The 22,952-nt window shown below is 40.5% G+C and overlaps 1 protein-coding gene across 6 annotated transcripts in view; it reads right to left on the reverse strand.

Moving 5' to 3' along the window:
- The window catches only part of Grh (grainy head), a 105,097-nt gene that overhangs the window by 16,841 nt on the left and 65,304 nt on the right, over nucleotides 1-22,952 (reverse strand). For 4 of the 6 annotated variants that reach the window (XR_012047410.1, XM_072899953.1, XM_072899952.1 and 1 more), the window contains exons 3-5: nucleotides 15,240-15,647; nucleotides 2,869-3,220; nucleotides 1,834-2,229 (exon numbers count right to left, since the gene is read on the reverse strand). Coding sequence is in view for 5 of the 6 variants with exons in the window: in XM_072899953.1 (XP_072756054.1) it covers nucleotides 1,834-2,229; nucleotides 2,869-3,220; nucleotides 15,240-15,647 (1,156 nt within the window). In the remaining variant the exon portion in view is untranslated. Of the gene's footprint in view, nucleotides 1-1,833; nucleotides 2,230-2,868; nucleotides 3,221-15,239; nucleotides 15,648-18,406; nucleotides 18,574-22,952 lie in introns of all 6 variants that reach the window. The other 2 variants (XM_072899956.1, XM_072899957.1) reach the window with 1 other exon arrangement.

The raw sequence follows: 22,952 nt of genomic DNA on the forward strand, positions 1-22,952 counted from the left end.
ATGACGAATTGTCCATGTCAAGACAATGAAAACTATCTCGTCGATATAAACCAAACGATAGGTCTACCAGATTTAATCGAACGAGTGAAAAGAAGAGAGATCAAGTCTTTAACATAAGACTAAAAAGTAGACTTCTAAAGTAGTTTAGAGTAAAAATTGTGATAGAATTGCAAGGGACGTATATACTGAAATTGACTGCTTGATTATATTTTTTTCAGAACAGTCGTCCAATTACGCAAAGTGAGAATGTATACGTTTTATCGTAATGAACTTTATGATTATTGCGACCCTATTTATTGATCTTTAAATCAAGTCAGATAAGATAATCACCTGGTAGGAAGGCGCGTCTATTGCGGAAGGTTTTTAGAACCATTAGATTTAACAAACGCGAGACCGGGGGAACGGGTTCGCTTTTTGATACGTCTGAATTTTGTGGTCTACCACGATACTTTAATCGTTCCCTTAGAGACTATTATGCATCGCGATATATAGTATTAGCGTCCAAATTTATCGCGCCGATCTAACTGTATGCAATTATGAATTCGAGACGGAAAAACTTGCGCGACAAATCGCTTCGGGAACGGCGATCGCTGTTGCATATGCATTCGATGCATTCGATATTAGAGCGCTTTAACGAGTAATGTCGTGCACGGTTTGCATCGACCGAGACGTAGAGAATTAATCGCCCAACTCTCGCGGTGAGGCTTTTTTCGTGGGCGAAAGCACTTACTTGACAAATCGCATTGAAAACGATAACGATGGGCGCGGATATCGTACGCGAAAATATTATACACTCTCGCTATAAGACGACGGTTATAATACCGTATATATTAACGCGCGAAAGAATGTCCTTTGAGGGCGGCGAAGGAATTAATGTACGTTAATGTACGATATTTACGACACCTCGTCGCGAGATTAATTGCGCGGCGGACAAAGTTATTTGTATCGCGAACGATCGAATCGAAAACGATAGCGGGGACGATACCAGTCGTTTCGAATCGTACCGGCTTGTACGGGGGTTTGATTGAGTTACGGTTATCCCGGTCGTGTTAGGATATGGCGATCGTTTCTGCAGGCCACGCGCTCCCGCGCATTTTTCTCGGACGATTAATGACACTGCCGGCAAGCTCCTGGTGTAATTCAGTGGCAAATATCTCTACGTAGCGCACATTTCTCCGTATATATGTGTCATAAGTCTCCGTGCAACGCGTGTTAACTTGGAGCCTCGGTTGACGGGACAGCAGCGATCCTGTTTCGATCTTGTTCCGATCCTGTTTCGCTATCTAATGTCGGCTTGCTGATTGCGATTTATATAGACGTGAACCGTTTAAAGACCGTCTCTGCCAGCTAACTCCGTGACATCATATTACGCCTGCTACGTTCTTTAATATTATGCGGTAAAGCAGTATGTTATAACACGTGAGAATTATCAGTTCGTTTTATCGGTCCGTTTTCTCTTCTCGCTTTTCAACTTTTAATGATTAGAACTTTACTTATAATTGATTGCCAATATTATCGCGAAATATCGACAAATTTTTTGCGGAATTTGTAACATTTACGTTATCTTTACTGTCTTAGCAGAATCACTATTTCCATCTCGGATTTATACATATTATCATATATTTTATGACGCAATTTTAGTACTTATATTTTACGATATCAAAGACAGCATCGTGAGGATTAATTTCGTCGACAGTATCGCTCGTAAATGTATCTACGTCTACCTGAGCTCGAAAGCATTGATCAAAGACGTATAAAATGTGCCTTTAAAGAGGCGATTGACACATGAACATGTCAAAGGAGCGAGAAACGATATTAATCGCAGGGACTCACCTGATGAAGCGCCGTGGGCGGATGATGGTCCTGCCTCGGTGTGACCGCATCGGCGCCTATGCCAGAGTCGGGACTGGGAAGATCAACGGTCAGGACTTTGCTGCTACTCGACGACGAGCGTATCGCGTGTGTCGTAGTGTAGGAGCTCGGCACAAGCTCGTACCTCGTGTACGAAGCTGTCGTGGTTGACAGCGAAGAAGCGGAGCTCGACGAAGCGAGCGGCGGCAGCGCGTCCCCGGCGACGTAGACCGTCGTCGGCTCCTGATGGAGGCCGCCTCCTCCAGGATTCGCCGTCGCATTCCCGGTCCCGGTCGCCGACGTGGACGTGTACGCGGTCGACTGTAGCCGCGGACTGCAGGACGTGTAGGGATCGTAGGGGCTGCCGTACTGCTGCACCTGCACATGCACATACATCACACTCACAGAGTCATTGCGGTTGACTTTCCTCCTGGTATTGTTATCGATCTATCTCAAGGGAATCGTAATAATTTCGCGCGTTTTCTCCGTCGCATTTACACGCATTATACATCTCTTTTTGCGGCAAAAACACGAAAGCGATTCACGCAAAACATATCGTAATCTTCGAGACTCTTGCCACGCGCGAATGCGACGCGCAAGTGCAAATCTGAGCGATCTGTGTTATTTTCTCGAGGTATTTTGCGGCATACTTGTTGCGCATTGGACTATACGTGACATGATAGTATATTGTAACGTTCGCATAAAAATCGCAAATCTTTAAGCAATTTTACCAAAGGATACAAAATGAGATTTGAAATCATTGGTATTTGAAAATTGGTTATAAGCTTTTTCGCTGCGTGTGATGATTGTGGGATGTAAGATTTTATAGTATCAAAGATTGAGAAGAATTCATGTAGAGATGTCTGTCATTAAGTTATTTTATAAAATTAAAATCTTGTAAAAAAATATCAACGTTTTGAAAAAAATCAGAGATAAACCGTATAAACGTGAATTATCGCGAATTTTGGAGAAAGAAATTTGTGATCGCAATCTCGGCGATGATCACCCGAGTCTTACCTGTAGCTGATGCTGATGATGATGGTACATTCCCGGTGGTGTGGGACTTTCCTGTTTGTGTCGTTTGCTCGATTGTTGACCTGCGCGCGACGAGCTGAGGTCTTCTGGTTCCCTCTTGACCCCGGCGATGCCGGCGCTCGAGGCACCGTCGTGTCGCAGGGACTGCGGGCTCAACGGAAGCGGAAGGCCACCCTGCAGGCTCTGGCCGGGACTGTGGGACTGCTGGTTGTACTGATGGAGGAAGTGGTGTAGCTCCCCTCCTCCGGCGCCTTCGCCGCCTTCCATGCGATTCGTCGAGGCGGAACCGGAGCCAGGCGCCTCCTGCACCAGCAGCTTCTGGCCCATCACACCCCTTCAACAGTCCGTGGAGAATTGACCTTCAGTTAGAGCTCCTTTACCGGGCACCAGAATCAGCATTGAACCGCGCCGCGCCATAAGAATGCATGACGAATTCGCGCTATGTATATCGAGATCGATACAGCGCGCCCATTCTCGCGCTGCCATCGATTGCCTTTTATGGGATCCACCATCTGCCATGAAAAAGATCGGGTTCTTCGCGCTCATACAGTATCATTGAGAGCGGTGTAGGAGTTTAACACAATTGAATCTTCAAAATTCTAATGATGCTTCCCTATTTCAAATAGACGAGATTAGTTATATATAGTAAATATTTTCTTTTTATTTACTTTTAATCTCTCTCATCAATAAAGTATTTAAAAAATTTACAAGTATATAATAGAATATATATATATATATAGTTAAATGAAAGTATTTGAAAAAGGTGAAGGCATATATTTTAATTTGATTACATCTTATATATGCGATATGTCTTATATTTTTGTAATTAAAAGCAACTAATGTTATATTTAGATTCAGTGTGTTCATTGAAATGATAATTGAATTGCCGACCTCAAAGGAGAGCGAGAGATGGGCCGCGCTTTCTTTTCTCTTTCTCTCTGCCTTGACATCGAATAAAATTCGGTGAAGAAAACCGGCGTTACACTTCCGCTATGCATCGCACGCTGCATCTGCCGAATTCGGCAATAAAATTTTCGACGCGCGACGCGCGCGGAGTGACGCGATTCGCCGATCGGCCGTATGGCAGAAGAATCGAGAGGATCGCGGTATTATGCGAAGTAGTTAACATGTTATATTTAGCATGATAATACGTATCCACAATACTAGGGACCCTTATAAACTGCCAACGCTCTCGGTGCTACCTTCCCTCGTTCTCTCTTTCTTTCCATCATCTCTTCGTCTTTTTCGACGCGAAGGATCGCCTATCCTGGCTAACCTTTGCTAGATTCTGTCCCTCTCTCTCTCTTTCTTCTTACCCTAAAAAAAAGTATACATCCCTCCTTCTATTTCACTCTACCTTTCGCAACGTCGTGTCGCGGTGCCTACCCTACGGTCAGATGCTTCCGCACAATGACCTTTTTTTTACACTTGATACCTGATCTCTCCCGCCCTGCGTCTCTCGCTCCTGTCTTTCTCGTCTGTCTCGCAATACGACGAAAAGGGTGACGCCGAGAGGATGAGAAAGACTATCGCGTCGCCCTCGGCACACTTGTGCACCCTGAAGAGGTGCGGATAGGCCTCGGGACGGGGAAAAGACGGCGGATAAACCCCGGCTGCGGCCGAAACCGCGTTCTCCTGACACAAGCGAAAAGAACTTGCTGTCATAACCCGAGGCCATAGCCGCGGAGATCTCATGAATTCGGCTTACGTGAAATTGATCCGCGCGCGCTCTTTCCGCGACGTCTCTCGCGAAAGCGTTTCCCGATAATGCGATGCTAATCCGAGGACGCGCGGTACGAAATGAGATTCGCGTGCGCGTACCTTGGGAACTCGATACGATGCACCCCTGGAAATTTGGGATCGCTAGGTGTGAGGTATCAGATTGCGAACCGAGTCTGATTGGCGTTTTAAGCCCTTGAGAACGTCTCAGTGATTTTGTGCGACTGTCATCAACATATCTTCATCCAAAATATATGTCGCACAGATCAAAGTTTCCGATAATTTGAAAAGTATTGTTATAGTTTTTCTAAAATGTGTTTCTCGTTTCTCAAAAAATTTCAATGGATATATATTTAACATATTATTTATATCTATTTTCTCTTTTCGTTTTAAATAAAATCATGCATTTATAATAATAAAATTTGGAATGAATCTTCAACATTATTGGCGGAGTGTTGTTGAACAACGGGCAAGATATTTTTTTCACGGCTTCCTAGTCATCGAGGAGTTAAGTGCCGAATGTTAGTGGTCACACAAGAAGAAGAAAAGAGGAAAAGCACACAAGAAGAGAGAGAAGGAGTTTAACGTAAAATGAAAGAAAGGTCAATGCTCGCTTTGGACCAATAGAGGTACCTCTGCATATGCATATATTTCACGTATTGTCTGCAAAGTATTCGCATTATCGTGCGAAAAATCTCGAGAGAATGTCAATAAAAAACTACTGTATGATGCATGAGCAGATATTTATATATAAAAGTATGCTGAATCAAGCGTTATAGAAGCGTGATAAATTAACGAATTATGCCGATATCGATAAGAATTGATGAATCTTGAAAAAAAAAACAATTAAAAATATACAATCATAAATAAAATGTTTAGCGAAAAAAATATATCAACTTGTCATGCAATCATAAATTCTACAATTCCTGCAATCATATACTTATTCATTTTTATTTTCTTTCAAAAGAAACTCGAAAACTCAATGATTGCGACGCATCGTTTTTAACATCCTCTGTTTAAAGAAAAATCAATCACCGTGATATTATTTGGCACAAATTAACTGCTAGATATGTGTAGAATTTCGAATGAAACAAACCGACATGGTCGACGTGGACCGTTTTTATCGTCTCACTTCTGTTCTTCGCGGGAAACGTCAATCTCTCGACGACAAACAGGGGAGGCCGCATTCTTTTTCCAAGCGCGTGGAAAATCTCGTCGATTACACCGGTATCCGCGGCGCGTAATCCCCCGATCTCTTCTCGGGGGTCAATAAGCGCCGCGCACGAATTCTCGTCCCCCCCCCCCCCCTCCCGTGCGAGTCGAGCGCGCTTTCGCGCCGCAAACGAGTAAATTACGCGATATACGCGGCATTCCGCGGCGCGGCTTTTTTTTTTTTTTCTTTACCACGGAAAAGATTCCGCGTGTGCAATGCGCTACACGCAGTAACTGCGCACTGCGCAGCATAAGAGGCAATTACGTGCTTACGGTGCAGCATTATCGACGACAAGGTACTCTTATACCGGACGGCGGCCCGACATGTGAACCTGTAGGTCGCGGTGGGGTCACCGCTGGGTCGCGACACGCATGGGCCATTTGTGCGTGTATATGTATATATATATACGCGTACGCACGCACGCAAGTCCTGTCGAGCAACCTGCGCGGGCGCCAGAACGCGGCTTGCGGTACCGCTGCTTCAGGGGCTCGCGGTAGACCCGCTTCGGAACCGGAATCGGACATTTGTCTAACCGGAAATCGGGCGTATCGCGGCCCGTATTCTACTACTGTACGGATGAGGCGGGCACTTGTGTGTATGTGTATGTGTATGTGTGCGTGCGACCGACCTATCTGTATGTGGCACGAGACGAAACCCGAAAGACAGGTCCGGCAAAGTGGCGCTCTACCGACTCGTTCTCGGGTCACTCCTTTGATTATCATTGTCAGTCTGCTCTTTTTCCACATCTCGCATATACGAGCCTCTCGCGCAGGTCTACGGACTTCTTGCCTTTACGAGCGCACGCAGCACGCACGTCGGCACCTGTGCTTATAGCACGTGCCGCCGAGCCGTGGCAATGTCAACGTATGCATACATATGTATTGTATATATGGACGGACAGAGACGAATGAATTTAGATGCGCGCGGCGAGGCCAACGACGTCTAGCACTTCTCACGATGGTCGACGAGCGGCTTTCCTAGTGCTTTACTTCCTAGGAGTATCGCGCGCAGTTCCCAGAATACGTTACTGTCGGTGACTTTTGGGAATTATGAAACATCTTTGACCCCGGTCTTAATGTCCCGCGTTTTCAGCTATATTTTTTGTAAAAGCATGTAAATATTTTTGTTCATATTTTTCGTAGCTAGCAGGAATATCCTTTGAAAGTTTATTAATATTTCATAGAAAAAAAAATATATAAAATGTCACCATTCCCTAACCTCGAGAAAAAATGACGAAATGTGTAATTAATCAATAAATTTTAATGAATATGTAAAATAATAATATTATATTAAACTTTGCAAGATTTTTAAAACCCGCATCGATTTTAAGAGAAACCAATAATTCAAGATTCATAGATAATCGCGAATATTACGATGCAGATTTTGCTTCGACCAAGATTATACCGATGAATATACCTATCAAATGTTTACGGTAATCTTACATGGCGGAGGTGTGATTTTCCTTCTCGTGCAACAATTTATGATATTTGATGTGAAGAAGGCTTGTACATTGCAAACCTGAAATGTCACGTGAAACTCAACACTGCGATCTGTTAGGTACCTCTTGAGGTCGAATCCTCGACTTTTGTTCGGTTGTCCGCAGTCGTCGATGGAACAGCTAGGAATTCACTGTGATTCTTAGACCTTCGTGTGTCCTCGAATTCATCCACACCTTCCTGTTTTGTTAATGAGACGTTACACGATCCGGTTCTCGGACTACGCGATCCGGTTTTCATTCGTTCGAGCAGCGTGAATCAACCCCTGCGAAAACGTGTCCGTTTAATATGCTCTTTGGCTTCGTTATCGGCGATTGAGATCGTTGGCACGAGGAGGAAGTGCCGGATTTAAAATGTCTTTTGTGACCCCGCGAGATCTAGAATCCTGCGTTCCCGCGGTCGCAAAGACCGATGATTCTAGGCGGGAAAGCCGTAAGGTGATACAAAACATACGGCGGCGTTTCTAATCGTAAATTCGAGCTAACGAGATAATATCGCCGCAAGCTAACTGTCTTGATCGAGGGATCCAGTTCTTGCCTGGTAATCGAGACCTCATAGTTGCACAGTGTTGTTGACAGCGCAACATCATTTGATGTACGTAATTGGCGAGACTATTTGCTTTCTTTTCCGCTTATCGACGCTTACTCTCATGAGAAATTAGATACTGAGATAGAATAAAAATAACTTTGTAACTTGTAACTCGTAATATGCAATTTAATCAGTAAAAGAAAACTTCCGTCAATGTGAATATTTTCCGTTTGTGAAAAATGTAAAGTTGACTTTATCGCGATAAAAATGTTTAATATTGATTAATCATAATGATTAAGCTTGTTTCCGTATTAGAATAAATTCAAGTTTTTAATTACTTAGATTATTTATAGATTATTTATTACTAGATCTTACCTCGACATAATCTTCCAATTATCAACATTGTGTAAATACTTCATATTACATTTTTTACATTTTATCTCAATATTTTGGAAGAATTTCTTAACTTGTATATCTGTGCGTGCACAGATCAAGTCCAATGATTTTGGATATATGCTCCGCGTATATGGTACTTATGTTTTATTTTTATAGCTCATCTCTCGTAACACGGCCCTTAGCACGCGACTCGCTTTGCGTGTGATTTCCGCAATCGCGAAAAGATCCGGCGCTACTGAACGCGGAGATGAAATCCCACGCGACATCCAGCGTGAAACGAGGGCGTTGCCGTTCATGTGCGCGTATCATGTGCCCGCGTGTGCCCCCCGCAATTATGTTACTCTATAACCGTAAATTTAAATAAACGAGAAACATGTTCGCGCGACGCTACGTGTCGGGCATAAAGCAGCGGTGGCGAGAAAACGGGCCATGACACTCGTCCTACGTTTCTGGTTCTGGTTCTGGTTCCGGCCTGCTGCCCGGCTCCGCGTTTCGCCGTTTTACGACGTGACACACAGGCCCTCCCTCGTCCCCCGGCTCGTCAGTCGGGTCAGAGGCCATCGCGGTAGTGGCCGCGATTCGTCGTAGTGGTGATTCTTAAAGCAGATTGCCGCGTAATGATAACCGGGAAAAATGAAGCGCGTATAATAAGAAGTAGCGACAACTCGCACTCGTCGTTTAGTCATTTGTCGTTCATCGTAAAGGTCCTCGATCTCAAGTTTCATTATGTTTAGGAAAACAAGGGAGAGATGTCATAAGGTAGCGACAGAGAACGAACTGGATTTCCAGCGACAGCGAGCGCACAATTAAAATTTTCTAATCACAATTATGAATTAGCCAATCTTTTACTCACGATTATTCAGATTGTTTCATTTGAGGACGATCATTTAGAGAATCTTTTGACGATGTATTCTTTATAGTTATATTTTTTTTTCTTGAGAAAAGTATCTTTTCCTCATTATGAATGATTCACATTTTTCAACTCGTTTTTAAATAGTATTTTTTCAATTAAATTACTTGATTCTTTAACACGTGTTTAAAGCAATAAGACAACTGTGGATACACGACAAAGAATAATCTTCTCCGCGGTACGTGTTCACAGCTACCTGTCTAATCTCGAGACAAGTCAGTCGGCCAAGTATGCACCCTCGTGGCAAGAGCGTAAAGGCCATTGCCGTCTCGTTCCTAAGTAGATCTTGGCGTGACGATAGCCCCAGGAAATGTAATAAGAAGTTGCAGCATACAGGCACTTATTGCCGAGTTCGTTCTTGAGTCTCTTAAAGACCGACCTCTGAGCAAGACTTCATTACGTTCCTCGACGCTTCGTCGCGCGTACGAAAAGACGGTCGTTAAAGAAAGATTCCTCGGATCGGGACTATTACGATCGCCACTAGTATTATGTGTAATACGGCGTATATGAGAGATACAGAAGCGTGGCTAACACCATATTTACTTGAGCCTGTATCTCTCACTTTCCTCAAGATATTTCGGAATGCACGAAAATTCATTTCTCGCTTCACAAAGACGGTTCGCAACTTTCGCGATATTTTATTCTCAATTTTATGTAACGTACGATCTCGTTTCGACACCTTTAAATAATTATAACCTGTGTTTATCTCGCCAATTAAGAAGTCGCTCTTACTCTCGGATGCTAAAACATTTATGCGTTGTTGTGTTCGCCGCGAGGGAAGCATTAATCATATTGACGTTGTTCATATACGTCCCAAGGCCGTGTGAATTTAATATGAATTAATTAGAAATTTGTTATCTCTCCAGGGGGGAGATTTCACTTTCGAACTCGGAGCGTAATCACCGCCGTCTGCGGAAACGTGCGTCGTATGCGGTGAGATGGAAACTACATCACGGCAGAGTGAGCAAAGATTGGCTCCATTTCTCCGATACGTTATACATCTGTGCTACTATAAAATCTCTGATGTAATGATATACTATTGCGTGTCGGGGAGAAAGAACCGACAAAAACATTCCACGAGTTACTCAACCGGATCGCAAGAAACGCATCAAAAATATCGCCATCGAATGTAATAATATTATTGCTTGTATCGAACGTAAACGCGATATATTAGATTGCATCAATAGTGAAATTAAAATATATTCGATTAATAGCGTGAAAAGTGCTTTGATGATTAAAGTGTGTAACGCACAGTTGTCGCAATTAACATTTCAAATGTGAAAATCATAATTTGCATTCGTTGCGAAACGCGACCGCTTTTCTTGAACCATCGCATGACCGACGATGAAGCAATCGAACGAAAAAGATTCTCGTGTACCTGACTGTTGTAAGTGACAATTACTATAATTTGGAAGAACACTTCCTGCCAGCTTACAGTGCACGCAATTGCGATGATTGTTCTGTATTACCGTCATCGTGGCAATATGTTCGACAAACATAGAAACGATATGCAATATTTGCGCGATTTACGATATGCATATATTGCTTTTTCCTCATTATATTACATACATAATTATAGTGGTTCACACGATAGCTACGATGATGACAGCAGCAATCATTGCTACTGTTAAAATAAACATGACACATGTAATGTTTTTCACGCAACATTAAAAATTATAAATATATAATATCTGAATATGATAATTATATTTATCGTTAAAAATAAATAAATAAATAAAAATTATGAATATATCAAAATATTCGATTTATATTTTTTATTTGCTGATGTTAAGTAAAATTAATACTTATATATAAAACGCGTTTGAGAAAAATTCGGTCTTTTATATTTTAAATAATTAAAATTTTCGATGAAGATATATATATATATATATATATATACCAGAGAGTGCAAGTGTTTGCGCCTTTCGCCAGCGGCGCATCTATGTTTCTCCATCAAGTACTTTTTCGCGTTTCAATTGCCATCATCGTCTACCTCCGAGAAGCGTCTTCATCCGCTAATTGAATCAATGTTGCCGGACGAGCGCTTTGCGCGACGGGTATCCCCTTATTTCCCGCTTTATCCCGCGGCTTTTCATCGCGGCTGTTCTTCGCGTTTGGTAGGCGGATATCGCGGTTGTCGCTTATGCCCGACGGGCGTTAAGATTAAGGCGGCGATCTCGCGGAGTGCTCGGGAGGCTGTCTTTTACGGCGGCGGCTTGCTGTGAAACCGTACGCCGATTCTCGATGGCTTTGCGCCATCATCCTACAACCCCGTGGCGAACCATAAGCGACCGCTGGTCTCCGTAAGAGTCGCGGCGAGTTATTTGCCTCCTCCGCAGACTCGGCTCTGCACACTGAATGAGATCTTAAGGGTTGAGTGTTCTCGAAGATCACGATAAGAGACACATTCTTTTAAAGAAACACGTCTTAACATTCCTACGTTTGAGCATCGATCTGACGATACAGATTGCAGACTGAAAATGTGACAGGAAAAGATACTGTTACATTAAAGAAATGAAAACTTTTTTTTACAATAAAGATTGTTTCATGGCAAATGCGGCCCTGTCTGGATTGATGCGGCTTTAAAAATCCTATGGTATTCTTATGCGTTTACAACAGTATGGTTAATTGAACAGAGTATTCCCCATGTTTGGCTTCGCAGCAGGTCTATTATTCGAATTACAACATGACCGTCTCTCGGTGAATTCCGTATATTTTTCTGGACCTCATGTTAAGTATAATAACATATTATTATTTAGTATATATAAACGTAGAAGACCTTGCATTGTTATTCGTATTAAAAGAATAAAAATATGATAAAATTGTAAAATTCTAGAATTAATATCAAGATTTAAAAAGTCTTGTATATGAATTTTCTCTCGTTAAATTTCAGCGCATCTTTATTCTTCCAATTGTCCGTATATAAAATAAATCTCTAATCTCTCTAATTTAATTAGACACGCGTTTAGCTAAAGTTTCGATTTTTAGAAACTCCTCCAACTTGTTCTAAACCTACCATCATACGAGACTATATAATTACAAAACTTTGATTTGCGGTAATCGCAGTAAATAAGCCTATCTAATTTAAAATGAGCTCTTAGAAAAGCAATAAAACGAAATCCCCATCGCCCGTTAAGCTTTCACTATGTGACAACAAACTCCTCTTAAATCCCGATTAGGAAAGTCGTGAGAAAAGTACATCATTTCTGACACCAATGGAAAACGCATATATTATCACGATCGTATCATGTAGCTGGGAAAACACGCAAATGTTTGCACGCGGATTCGTTCTTTATTGTCCCCATGTCGAGATACATTTCCTTCGAATCTCGTGCTTGCTTTTTTTCCTATTTTCGCGATCGCAACCAAAGAATCCGCTTGATCCCTTCAGCGAGTGCGACACAATGAAATTGGATTAAAGTTGTGCCCTTGGTCTTCTCGTTCTCTCTCCTCGCAGCGACGCGACAGCCGAGAGCGAGAGAGGAGTTTTAACGATCTACCGCCGTACAAATTGTCGAGATGCTATCATCTCTCAGCGGGAAGAGAGAACGCGAGTAGGAGATGCAGATAGAGAAAGAGAGAGAGAGAGAGAGAGAGAGAGAAGAGAAGGGGAGAAAGGGAGGGTGGGTAGAGCGGAGAGGCAGGCACAGGGAGAGAGGAAAAGATGCGAGGGAAGATTAGGGCGGCATCTCCCCATGGCGAGGTCGGTAACAGAAACTGCTGTTGGTGATGTTTCTGATGCCGCGCTGCAGTTGCTGCCGCCGCATTTCGCTGCACTCCCTCTCCTCTCGGCTGCCCTCGTATCTGACACGATTCGTACGTTGAGGATTCTCAACAGTAAATTACAAAATATGCTAAGCGACCGATATAAATCAAAAGTGGGGCCCGCGCGAGTCCGTAGATCCCCGAGGGGTGAGAGAGTCCTTTACCCGTTGTCTCCGTCTTCTGGATTCTACGGCGCAAGGGGTAAGGGATTCCTCCGCGTTCTCCATAGCTAACCAGGCCCAAAATATGAGGAGAGAGACCCCCATCACGAATTGGGAACGAGGGAGAAACTCTTTCTCTCTTTCTCGTGCAGTTTGCGCGTAGAATGCCGACGTGGTGGTGCAGTTTGCAAACCGAGCAAATGGACCGGAAGACTCGAACGCGAGATATAAATAGGCCCGACTGGAGAGTAATATATCTACCCAACTAAACTCTGCTAAATTGCTTCGGCGTAATGCAAAAGAGAACGATATAGAATCGTGGTTTCGTGCGAGCAGAGAGAGAAAGAGAGAGAACGAAAAGCCCCATTTATCGATGGCACGCTGCGCACTCATTTAAGCGCGAGAGATTTATGGAATATCGATAAACTCCCTTAAAGAATTGTGATTACTGTTCCTTCGAACTATAAGTATAGTCTGCGTAAATGGGCTGTGTATGAAAAATCCGTTTCACTTTGAGCCTCGTCTTTTTGCGGCCTTAACGATTTTATAATTTACTATATATTACGTTGAAAAAAAAAAATATTTATTTCTATCTCTATTCACTCTTTTCGCTTTATTCAGCGTGGATTTTATTTATTCCATATTGCAAATTCTAGGAGAGAAAATAACATAAACAACATATTGCATCAGTGTTGAAATGATGCATACTCCTTTCTACATTCGCTTCATTTTATTAAGATAACGAAAATATATATCTGTGTCTATTCGCGGAATACGAATTATCTAATTAACGCGTCAAACGTCTCTCCGTGCCGACTGATTTTACACGCGATTGTCCCGCGTAATCAGCCCCCGGTAACGAATTAAGCTCACCGCGAGCACTCAATTACGCGGTCGAGACTATTAATCGAGATACGACGAAACACGAATAGCTAATAACGCGCGCCGAGAGTGTTCGCTACATCGGAACACGACGCTCTATCTGCGGATCTACGCTAATCGAGTCCTTCGGATGCACCCGCGGTACGTAGTCGTCACGCACACGCACGTGTTTATGGATGAGCCACGTACGAGCGGCCACGTGCACGCGGGCTTCTAAATTAAGTGCATCGAGTGAAGAAGAGCCGCGCGCGAGTGCATAAAATTACGTGCGTTACATGCGAGAACGCTGCAAGAGATGCTTTTACAGGATTACTACCAAGGCCACCAATTTTCAAAGGCTTCGCGAATAATAATATAATTCTCTCTCTCTCTCTCTATATATATATATATATATATATATATATTTTCTTTTTATATAAATTATATTTTATATGCATATAATTGTGTGTAATAATTCTCTAGTTATAATGTAAGAAAGTTATAAGCTAAAATGCAGACAGAGAGGTAGTAATAACTTAAAAAAATTTGACAAATTGACGAATAATTCTGCGATAATACAAAATCATTTTAATATTTTAATATTCTGCAGAGTTATGTTTTATTGCAAAAGATTAAATATACTTTTTAAACTTGGATTATATATTATGAGCGTTGTTCTCTGCTATCACTTGAAGTATCTGTACGCTTAAAAAATAAATATATTGCTTTTAATCTTAAAGTTATTTTTCAAACACAAATTCATTTTGTTTGCAAAACTCAATTTGTTCAGTCAATCTTGAATCTCGGGAACGTGAATATTCTTGAATTATTTAAATGCGCGAGAGAGGCGAGCGAAATCTTCCTGCATTTGTAGGAGCATGATTATATTCCGTGGATAGAACCGTGGAAAATCGCGATTCTTTCCCTTGCCTTGCGTATGATTACGAAGCTTACACGTGCGGATGAGAATCTAAAATAGCGAGATAGAGCGAAGCATACGCGAAGTTTCGAAGCGATGAAGAGTGTATTGCGTAAAGCGTGTATAATAACGGCCGTTGTCTTCGGCTTATTTTTACTCGAAATTAATTCGCATTTTCAAGCTTTATCTAAACGTTATCGCGTTTGATACGAAAAAGCTACATCTTTCCATCTTCACGAAAAATAAAAGAAGAAGACCTTAAAGTAATAATAAAATAATCTAAATATGGAAAAACACAGAAAGATTGTTTCTTGGATCTCTTTTTGGCTTGTGGCTTGGTTACGGATCACGCAAAGATTTCGTAAAATATAAAATCAGCACTCACGTGGACCATAGCTCGTGCGTGGGCGGCAACTTGACATCCGTAGACGTTTTCTCGGGTAGTTTACTGTAATACTCGTAGACGTAGGACGCGCCGGGGTCATCGCCGTGGCTGGTTACCGTAGACACCTGATGCTGATGCTGTTGGAGATTTAGCATAGCAGCGGTCGCCACGGAGAGCGGATGCTCGCAATAGGCGCGCCAGTCGCCCTCCATACCCTGCACCGACACCAAGACTCTTTTGTGCACTTCTGGATCGGCGTCTTCGGCGCCGCTCTGCAGGGACTGTGCCGCCGCCTCCTCCGTTCCCAATTCCTCCTCTTCTTCCGGTTCACGCTGTCCGGATACGTAGTCCTGCTGCTGCTGTGCGTCGTCGGTACCGTTTGTATCCTCCTCGCTGCGACTGCGTCGTCTGTAATCAAGAGAAACAGTCCGTTTAATTGATGAAAAAAGTGTTCCATTTTGCTAATAATAATTGAACGAATATCCTTGATTGAAATAATATTTAAGCAAATATACATTATCTCACTAGTATATCGATATAACTGCATATAAAATACAATTAGGTAACAGAACGTGTGTAAAGAATATAATCATAAATTCTTTTTTTGTAAAAATATTGTTTTATATAAAAATCATGATTCCAATGTCGTCTGATGGCAATATTTCATAGATGCACCGGGAAAGCAAAGTATATTGCGGTCAACAATACTCATCGAGAAGCCGATTCCTGCTGTTGGTGACGACCATAAGCGACACAACGTAAAAAAATTAAAAGAAAATAATAATTTTTCCCAAGGTAGAAAGACTGAGGTAATGAATGCGCCGCAGGATAACAGTTAGAAATAACCGAGCCCGGTAGAATGTAATAAATTACAACGGACCCATCGAATTTATCAATTAGCGATAATCGCGGCGCATAAGCCGTGCTGATGATTCCTCAATTTAGCAATGACCACCAGCGGTGGAAGCGCGTCGTGTGCGACGTACGGTTGTGCCAGTAATTTATCGCCTACATCGCGATACCTAATCGCGCTATGCGAGCTCAAGAGAGAGTATGTACGACGAGCTTTCGACTCCATACCTAGCCACCTGGATATTTGTCACTGGTCGTTACTTTCCGAAGTAATACCTTCCGGCTGCATGGCCGAAACGATGAGATTTATGGGAATGCACGCGAGACGGGAACCTTTTTGCAAAAAAGATATCCGACGATGCGCGATGCAACGTGTTTCTGAGAATATTTTAATAAATTTTAATAAATTTTAATAAATAAAGTTTGCATCATTTTGAAAAATTAATTACTTTTTTGTTTTATCCCGCTTTTATAATGCTGAGTAATTAAAAATAATTGATTTAATAATTCATGTAAGAAAGGAATTTTAATATTTATTTTATTTTATATTTTTATATGTATACTGTAAAAAAAATATGTAAAATTTACATAAACGCTAAGCGTAAAATTATACTATAAATAAAAATTAATTTTACACTTATTAATCATGTACTTTTTAAATCAAACTAGATAATTTTATTCATCACTGTTTTTATTTTGAAACTTTTCTGTATCTCTTGACGCTTAGACCTTTCTCGCAGTACGCGTATCACCTGTTTCTCTGTGCGACGGGGATAAACTTAATCGCGAATCGGGAAAGAAATCTCGCGCATTGCCACCGCGGGTCGGAGCAGATGACGACGAGACGGGCGACGAAGAACGAGAAGGGAGAGTTATGTCGTAAATACGTATACACGCATGAAGATTAATTATTATAAACCCCTGCCTGTTGCCTGCAGTCATCAATTTATACTCCTCTCTCTCGTGCATCCCAATTCCAATCCCGATCCCGATCCTCGTGAGTCGCACTACGGAATAAAGGCTCATCCTCTCTAATTTATGCATGTCGAATCAATCTCCCTCCTTCTACCCTTTCTTCCTCCGTCTTTCTTTCTCTTGCTCTTTCTCTTTCTCCCTCGCGTTACCTACGTCTTTTACTCCTTCTACGATCTTCCTCGCGCACCTGGACAACCGTCGCCCCTGAGAGAGAAGGACCAGCCACCCCGATAATGAGGACCCGAGTTATCCTGTGCAAATATTTTCCTCGACGGCTGTTTGCACAGGCACGAACGGGCCGGAGATCCGATCATTGAACGCGCACATCGCGGACACATGCATACACATATATATATATATATATATATATATATATATATATATATATACGTAAGTTTTTGTGCGAAGAAATCTCGAGCGCGCGAGTGTGGTAGTCGATTCCGTAGCTGCGATTCTGCATAATACCTACTCGTCCAGACAATGAATTTATGCGCGATCATCCGGGCGAAAACTTCATTCCGAACGAAATGCAAACATAGATTTCACGGCGATGAAATAACGCGCCGCAAACGCGTTGCTATTCCTCTTGTCTGTGCAATCTTCATTTTGTCTGCTATCATCCTACGTTTCACTTGAGAATTTTCTCTCCGCTACATTAATAGCATTCGTTGATCACGTGCGCGGCGTGAAACTATTCGGCGTGAACTATTCTTCGAGAATATTTCTTACCGTCACTCGATTAAATTTTATGGTTCGGCATTAGTAGTAAATTCTTACGTTTATGATCTTATACGTGAAGAATTAATTACAATCACATATCTTCGAATCACATATATCGATTTAAATCAATTTCAGTTTCCTAGAGTAATATTTAGAAATTAAAACTTGCTGACTGTAATGTCAGCAAGTTACTTTTTGATTATGCAAACGCTGGAAAATGTATCTCTTATCAAATAAATATTAAGATCATTGTTGTCATTAAATTTGAGAATTTGCCATAATTTTAATCTTATAATAGTGTCACGTTCACATGTATTTATATGCATTTATTCCTGAGATTCAATATATAACTTTTGCTATTATGTTTCTTTTTTTACTGTCTTCTTGCTTGAGGGATTTAATTCCAAGAGCCGGATAAATGCAGCTTTAACAATAATAACTTATCATACACAACATAATTGATAACCGACACGATGCAATGCCACAAATAATCGGGCAAAATACTCGACGTAAGATCGATTCCTTATTAAGGTATTTCAAGCGAATCCGACATAATAATGCACGAGACCCTATAATTTTATCTCGCGGGAGCCTTTGGGGACGCGCAAAAAGAAACTTACGCCGATGGAGTCTGCGTTCCTCGTTGTCCTCGAGAAAAAGCGGGATCCTGCGACAGGAAAAAGCTCCGAACCGAGATAGAAGTCCGTACATTGACGACCGAATTTTGGAATAATGCGAGCACGTATCGCGTTGCATTGCGTGTCGCTTGCGTACGTGACTGGTATCTCTTAGACAGGTAACATAGAGAAAAAAGTTAAAAGGGAATGAACGAAAGATCATAAGACGAAAGCGAGAGAGAGAGAGAGAGAGAGAGAGAGAGAGAGAGAGAGAGAGAGAGAGAGAGAGAGAGAAAGAAAGAAAAGGAAAGACAGAAAGGAAGACGAAAAAGAATAAAAGAAAAAAGAAAAAAGGGAGAGAAAGAGCGAACATACGTCGTTCGACGAGGATACATTCTAAGGATACTTCGCGTATATGCTAGGCTGGTAGATACATATGTAAATTGCGAGTACCCCTATTACAGGAGAGAGAACTTCACCTGCGCATCCGGTTTTCGCGTGTGCTTTGATTTCGTCCCCGTACGTCACGTCCTTCTTCCCGTCCACCTCTCTTTTTGCTCGTATCCCGCGCATACCACTTTTCTATAACGCTAAATCATAGCCGATTTCATTAAAACCTCCGGGATGAGTAATTGCTGGTGTATCGGGTGCGGCTACCGCCACGAAGAACATGTCCGTGTTTAGTCGGCGATATATCTTGGAAATTAAGGTTTGTGTCCCGATCGATATCGCGCCGTCGCATCTTAAATATTGCGTAATTTCGACGATGTCGATGATTTCGAGACTAATCTTTGACGTCGTTTTATCTTTTAACGACGTAATGGGCTCGTAGTAATTATATCGCAGCTGTCGAGAAAGACTATAATTTGTCATAACTCATTCAATACTATTTCTTTGATACGTCCGGAAATGAAGTAGAAAAAACTCAATCTCTCTGGAATTAATCGAGATTCAAAGCTTTATCGAGTTGAGAAAAAGTCAACTTTTTTTAATTCGTTAAAGTCCCATGAGACATCTTTGACAGTTTTTGCAAGACATGCGATTTTGCATATTCAGAATAACGTGATCATATTCCGCGAATAAATAGAGGCTGATGTAAAGAATCTCTTTTACGATGGTTCGTTTGCATTACGATAGGTAAAATTTTATTACAGCAATGAAGCGTACAACGAAAGAGACACGGGGATTATCCTCAACGAAAGCACATCGATTTCTTCCCGTCGGTTGTTGTATCCAACAGAAAAGATTATCAGCAATATCAACCGACATCTTCCGAGTATAATCCCGGGGACGTACGTTCACATGTCTTGTTATTGAGTCTATATATCATATCTTCTTGACACTTCGAGATCACTAACATATGATTAATATTATTATAATATATCTAACCCGAAGATTTTTAATGCTTTAAGTACAAATATATACATAGTGTAAATAATAGTATTATAAACTAATATTAATTTCTTTTAGATTTTCGAGTCAGAGATTGCATTTCTTCCAGCAGGAAATTAAATTATTATTTTTTAAATTCGTCTAATATTTAATTTTAATATTAATTTTTTTTTTAATATTTTGAGTGACACACATCGCGATGACGTAACCTTTAATATTAAATTGTGTAATGTATGTAATAAAAATGTGTTTATTATACGCACAATTTGATATCAAATTCTATTTTACAAATAAAATTATTTCATTTTACACACAAGAATCATATTATTATATTGTGATAATTTTATAGTTTTGTCGTTGTTTAAAAAAAAATTTGTCAAATGTCACCAAACGGTATTAACATAATTTTACATAAACATGTTTTTATTCCAATCTTTATATAATACGATGCAGCACAGTATTTGTGTATCTCTCTATATATGTATAATCAGCATATTTTCTAAAAAAAAATATGAGTCCACTATTCGTTCTATACGCATCGGTATTTTCGATTGAATGGAAATCTGTCTCGGCCAATCGAATCCGCGCCGTTATTAGGATCATCCGTCTTGAATAGCGATGATCGTGTTCGCTCGGACAGTTCGTCCATAAACATAGAAACGTAGGGACTCCCTTTATGCGTATCTCTTGAACGTACGTCTTGTGATCGGATGGTAGAATGCATTACGATGCGCTGGCATGACATGACTCGCACGCAACTCATGCACCTACCTCAATACGCAAATGATGCAGGTAGGTGGGACGCACCAAAGTAAAGTTCGGCCGAGATAAAGGCGGCTTTCGAAGGTAAGACCGGAGAAAGAGCAAAGAAGAGGAGAGATAATACGAAACGCATGTCGGAGTATTAGTATTCCGCGAGAGTGTTGTCCACGCGACCCGAGAACTCAGCCCGTGTTACTTTCTCGTGTGCATTTCAATAAAGCCGCCTTCGCTCAGACGCACGTCTCTGACCGAATGACACAAACTTCAGTCGTCGGAATCATACTTTGTTATGTGTACATGCGTCTTTGAAAAGCGCGATCATATTCAATCAGCAGATAAAAAGAGCGACGGAATTTGAAAAAACCTTATGAACTTTTTTGTTGCATAGTCGATACGATTAATTATTAAAATTAAATGTATGAATTAAAAAAATTATAATCTTTTTATGATTGCACCTGAAAATATCACGCAAAATATAACGTATGTAGTATGTATATGCGATGAAGTGACCATGGAAAATTCCTAAAGCGAGGCAGAATCTCCGTAAAAATATTAGACTCCTGGCGCATCTAATTTGATAAGCATCGACGTATAATATCGTCTTCGCTCGATCACACGTCCACGTCGTTTACTCGACCAGCATGACATGCGGTATGCATACTAAAGGTTCATGTTTGAAATTTATGTCTCTAGTCATGAAAGTAACTTGGATAAATCTGACAGTTAATCGATTTCTTGGAAAATTTTCGAGACGCGAAGGTAAACTCGTAATAGCGTATTACACTTTGTAACGTACGGTTATTCTGTGAGATAAAATAATGAGCGGTGTTATCAGTTGTGACACTTTGAGCTACGCAAAGTAAAAGGGTAAAACACACTGCATATAATATTTCAGTGCCGAGCACTCTACGTAATCTTTTTCAAATATGTAGCTAAGTAGATGCAGTTACATTATTATAGTTATTATAGAAACTATGCAAATATCCGAGAACAATATTATTATTAGATATTTGCATAAGTATGGTATATTTTTATTTTTGCATTGAAATAGTTTCCAACTCTGATAGAAATTAAAATAACAAAGATTATTAAGCAAATATTCTCATTTAAGTTATATTCATCCTCGGTTTATTAAATAATTAACATTAGTATCAATTGAATCTTATACTTTCAACGAAATTGCACGACATGGAAAGAATAGAGATTTTATTACATGCGATAAAATTCTTAATTATAAGATTAAATTTGTTATTATTTAAATTTTCAATTTCAATTAATTATTTGTTGCTATATTATATGCATATTGAATCAATCAATATTTTATTTTAAAAAAATTATTTAAATGACGTTATAATTCTAAACTTTGTTATGTTATAATACATTACATTGATGATGTTTCTCGCAATTTGTATGTATGTATACATATACAAAGACATATGTTGTAACATTAAAAGAAATAATATAGAAAATTTTTGAACGTACACCTGTTAAAAAAAAGATTCACGTTTACATGTCCAAGTTATAAGCAAGAATGTTTTTATGGAGTCATATATTATTGAGCAAGAGGATAATTTAATGTCCTAGCAGAACTTTCTACATCGTCTTTTTGTCATGTATTCCTCTGTAATCACTATTCCCTCACTCTCGTGAATAACCGATCACTTCCGGCGGTGGTGGCGGCGACGGCGACGGCGCACGACACCACCCAAGCAGAAAAATAGAAAAGAGATGCACAGAGTCTCCTCATGACAGCTTTTAATACATGAGCATGATTATGCATATGCGACACGCGAGTCTCTGGTTCGTCTGAAAGTATAGGAGATAGGAAAGAGAGAGACACAGAGAGAAAGAGAGAGAGAGGGAGGGAGGGAGGGAGGGAGGGAGAGAGAGAGAGAGAGAGTTTTGCAAATACATATATATCTTCATAGATTATGTTCACCAATATCGCATGCTCTAATCCTGGTTAACTATAAATTTTATTTGATTTTATATGCATATACACACTCACACATATATAAATTGCGGGAACATCAAACGTAATGTAACATAACAAAGTTTATAATTATGACGAAATTTAGATAATTTTTTAAAAATAGAATATTGATTGATTCAATATGCATGTAATAAAGCGATAAATAATCAATTTAAATTTAAATTTTATTTTCTTCATTCGATATAAGAAATTTTTTCTTTTACAATTTTGAAAGTGGATTCTTGTTCTTGTATACGTCCTTGATAAGTAATTTTTAATTTAATATCGAAAAAAGTTAAAAAAATTTTGAAATTTTTAATATGTATTAGTATTTTATAGGTTTACCATGCGCGAATAAAAATATTTTAGTTAACCAAGACTAGCGTTCAAGTATTGCATAAAATTATCTAGAGAGTAACAGCA

Source organism: Anoplolepis gracilipes, chromosome 9, assembly GCF_047496725.1.
Source record: "Anoplolepis gracilipes chromosome 9, ASM4749672v1, whole genome shotgun sequence".
Classification (NCBI taxonomy): Eukaryota; Metazoa; Arthropoda; class Insecta; order Hymenoptera; family Formicidae; genus Anoplolepis; species Anoplolepis gracilipes.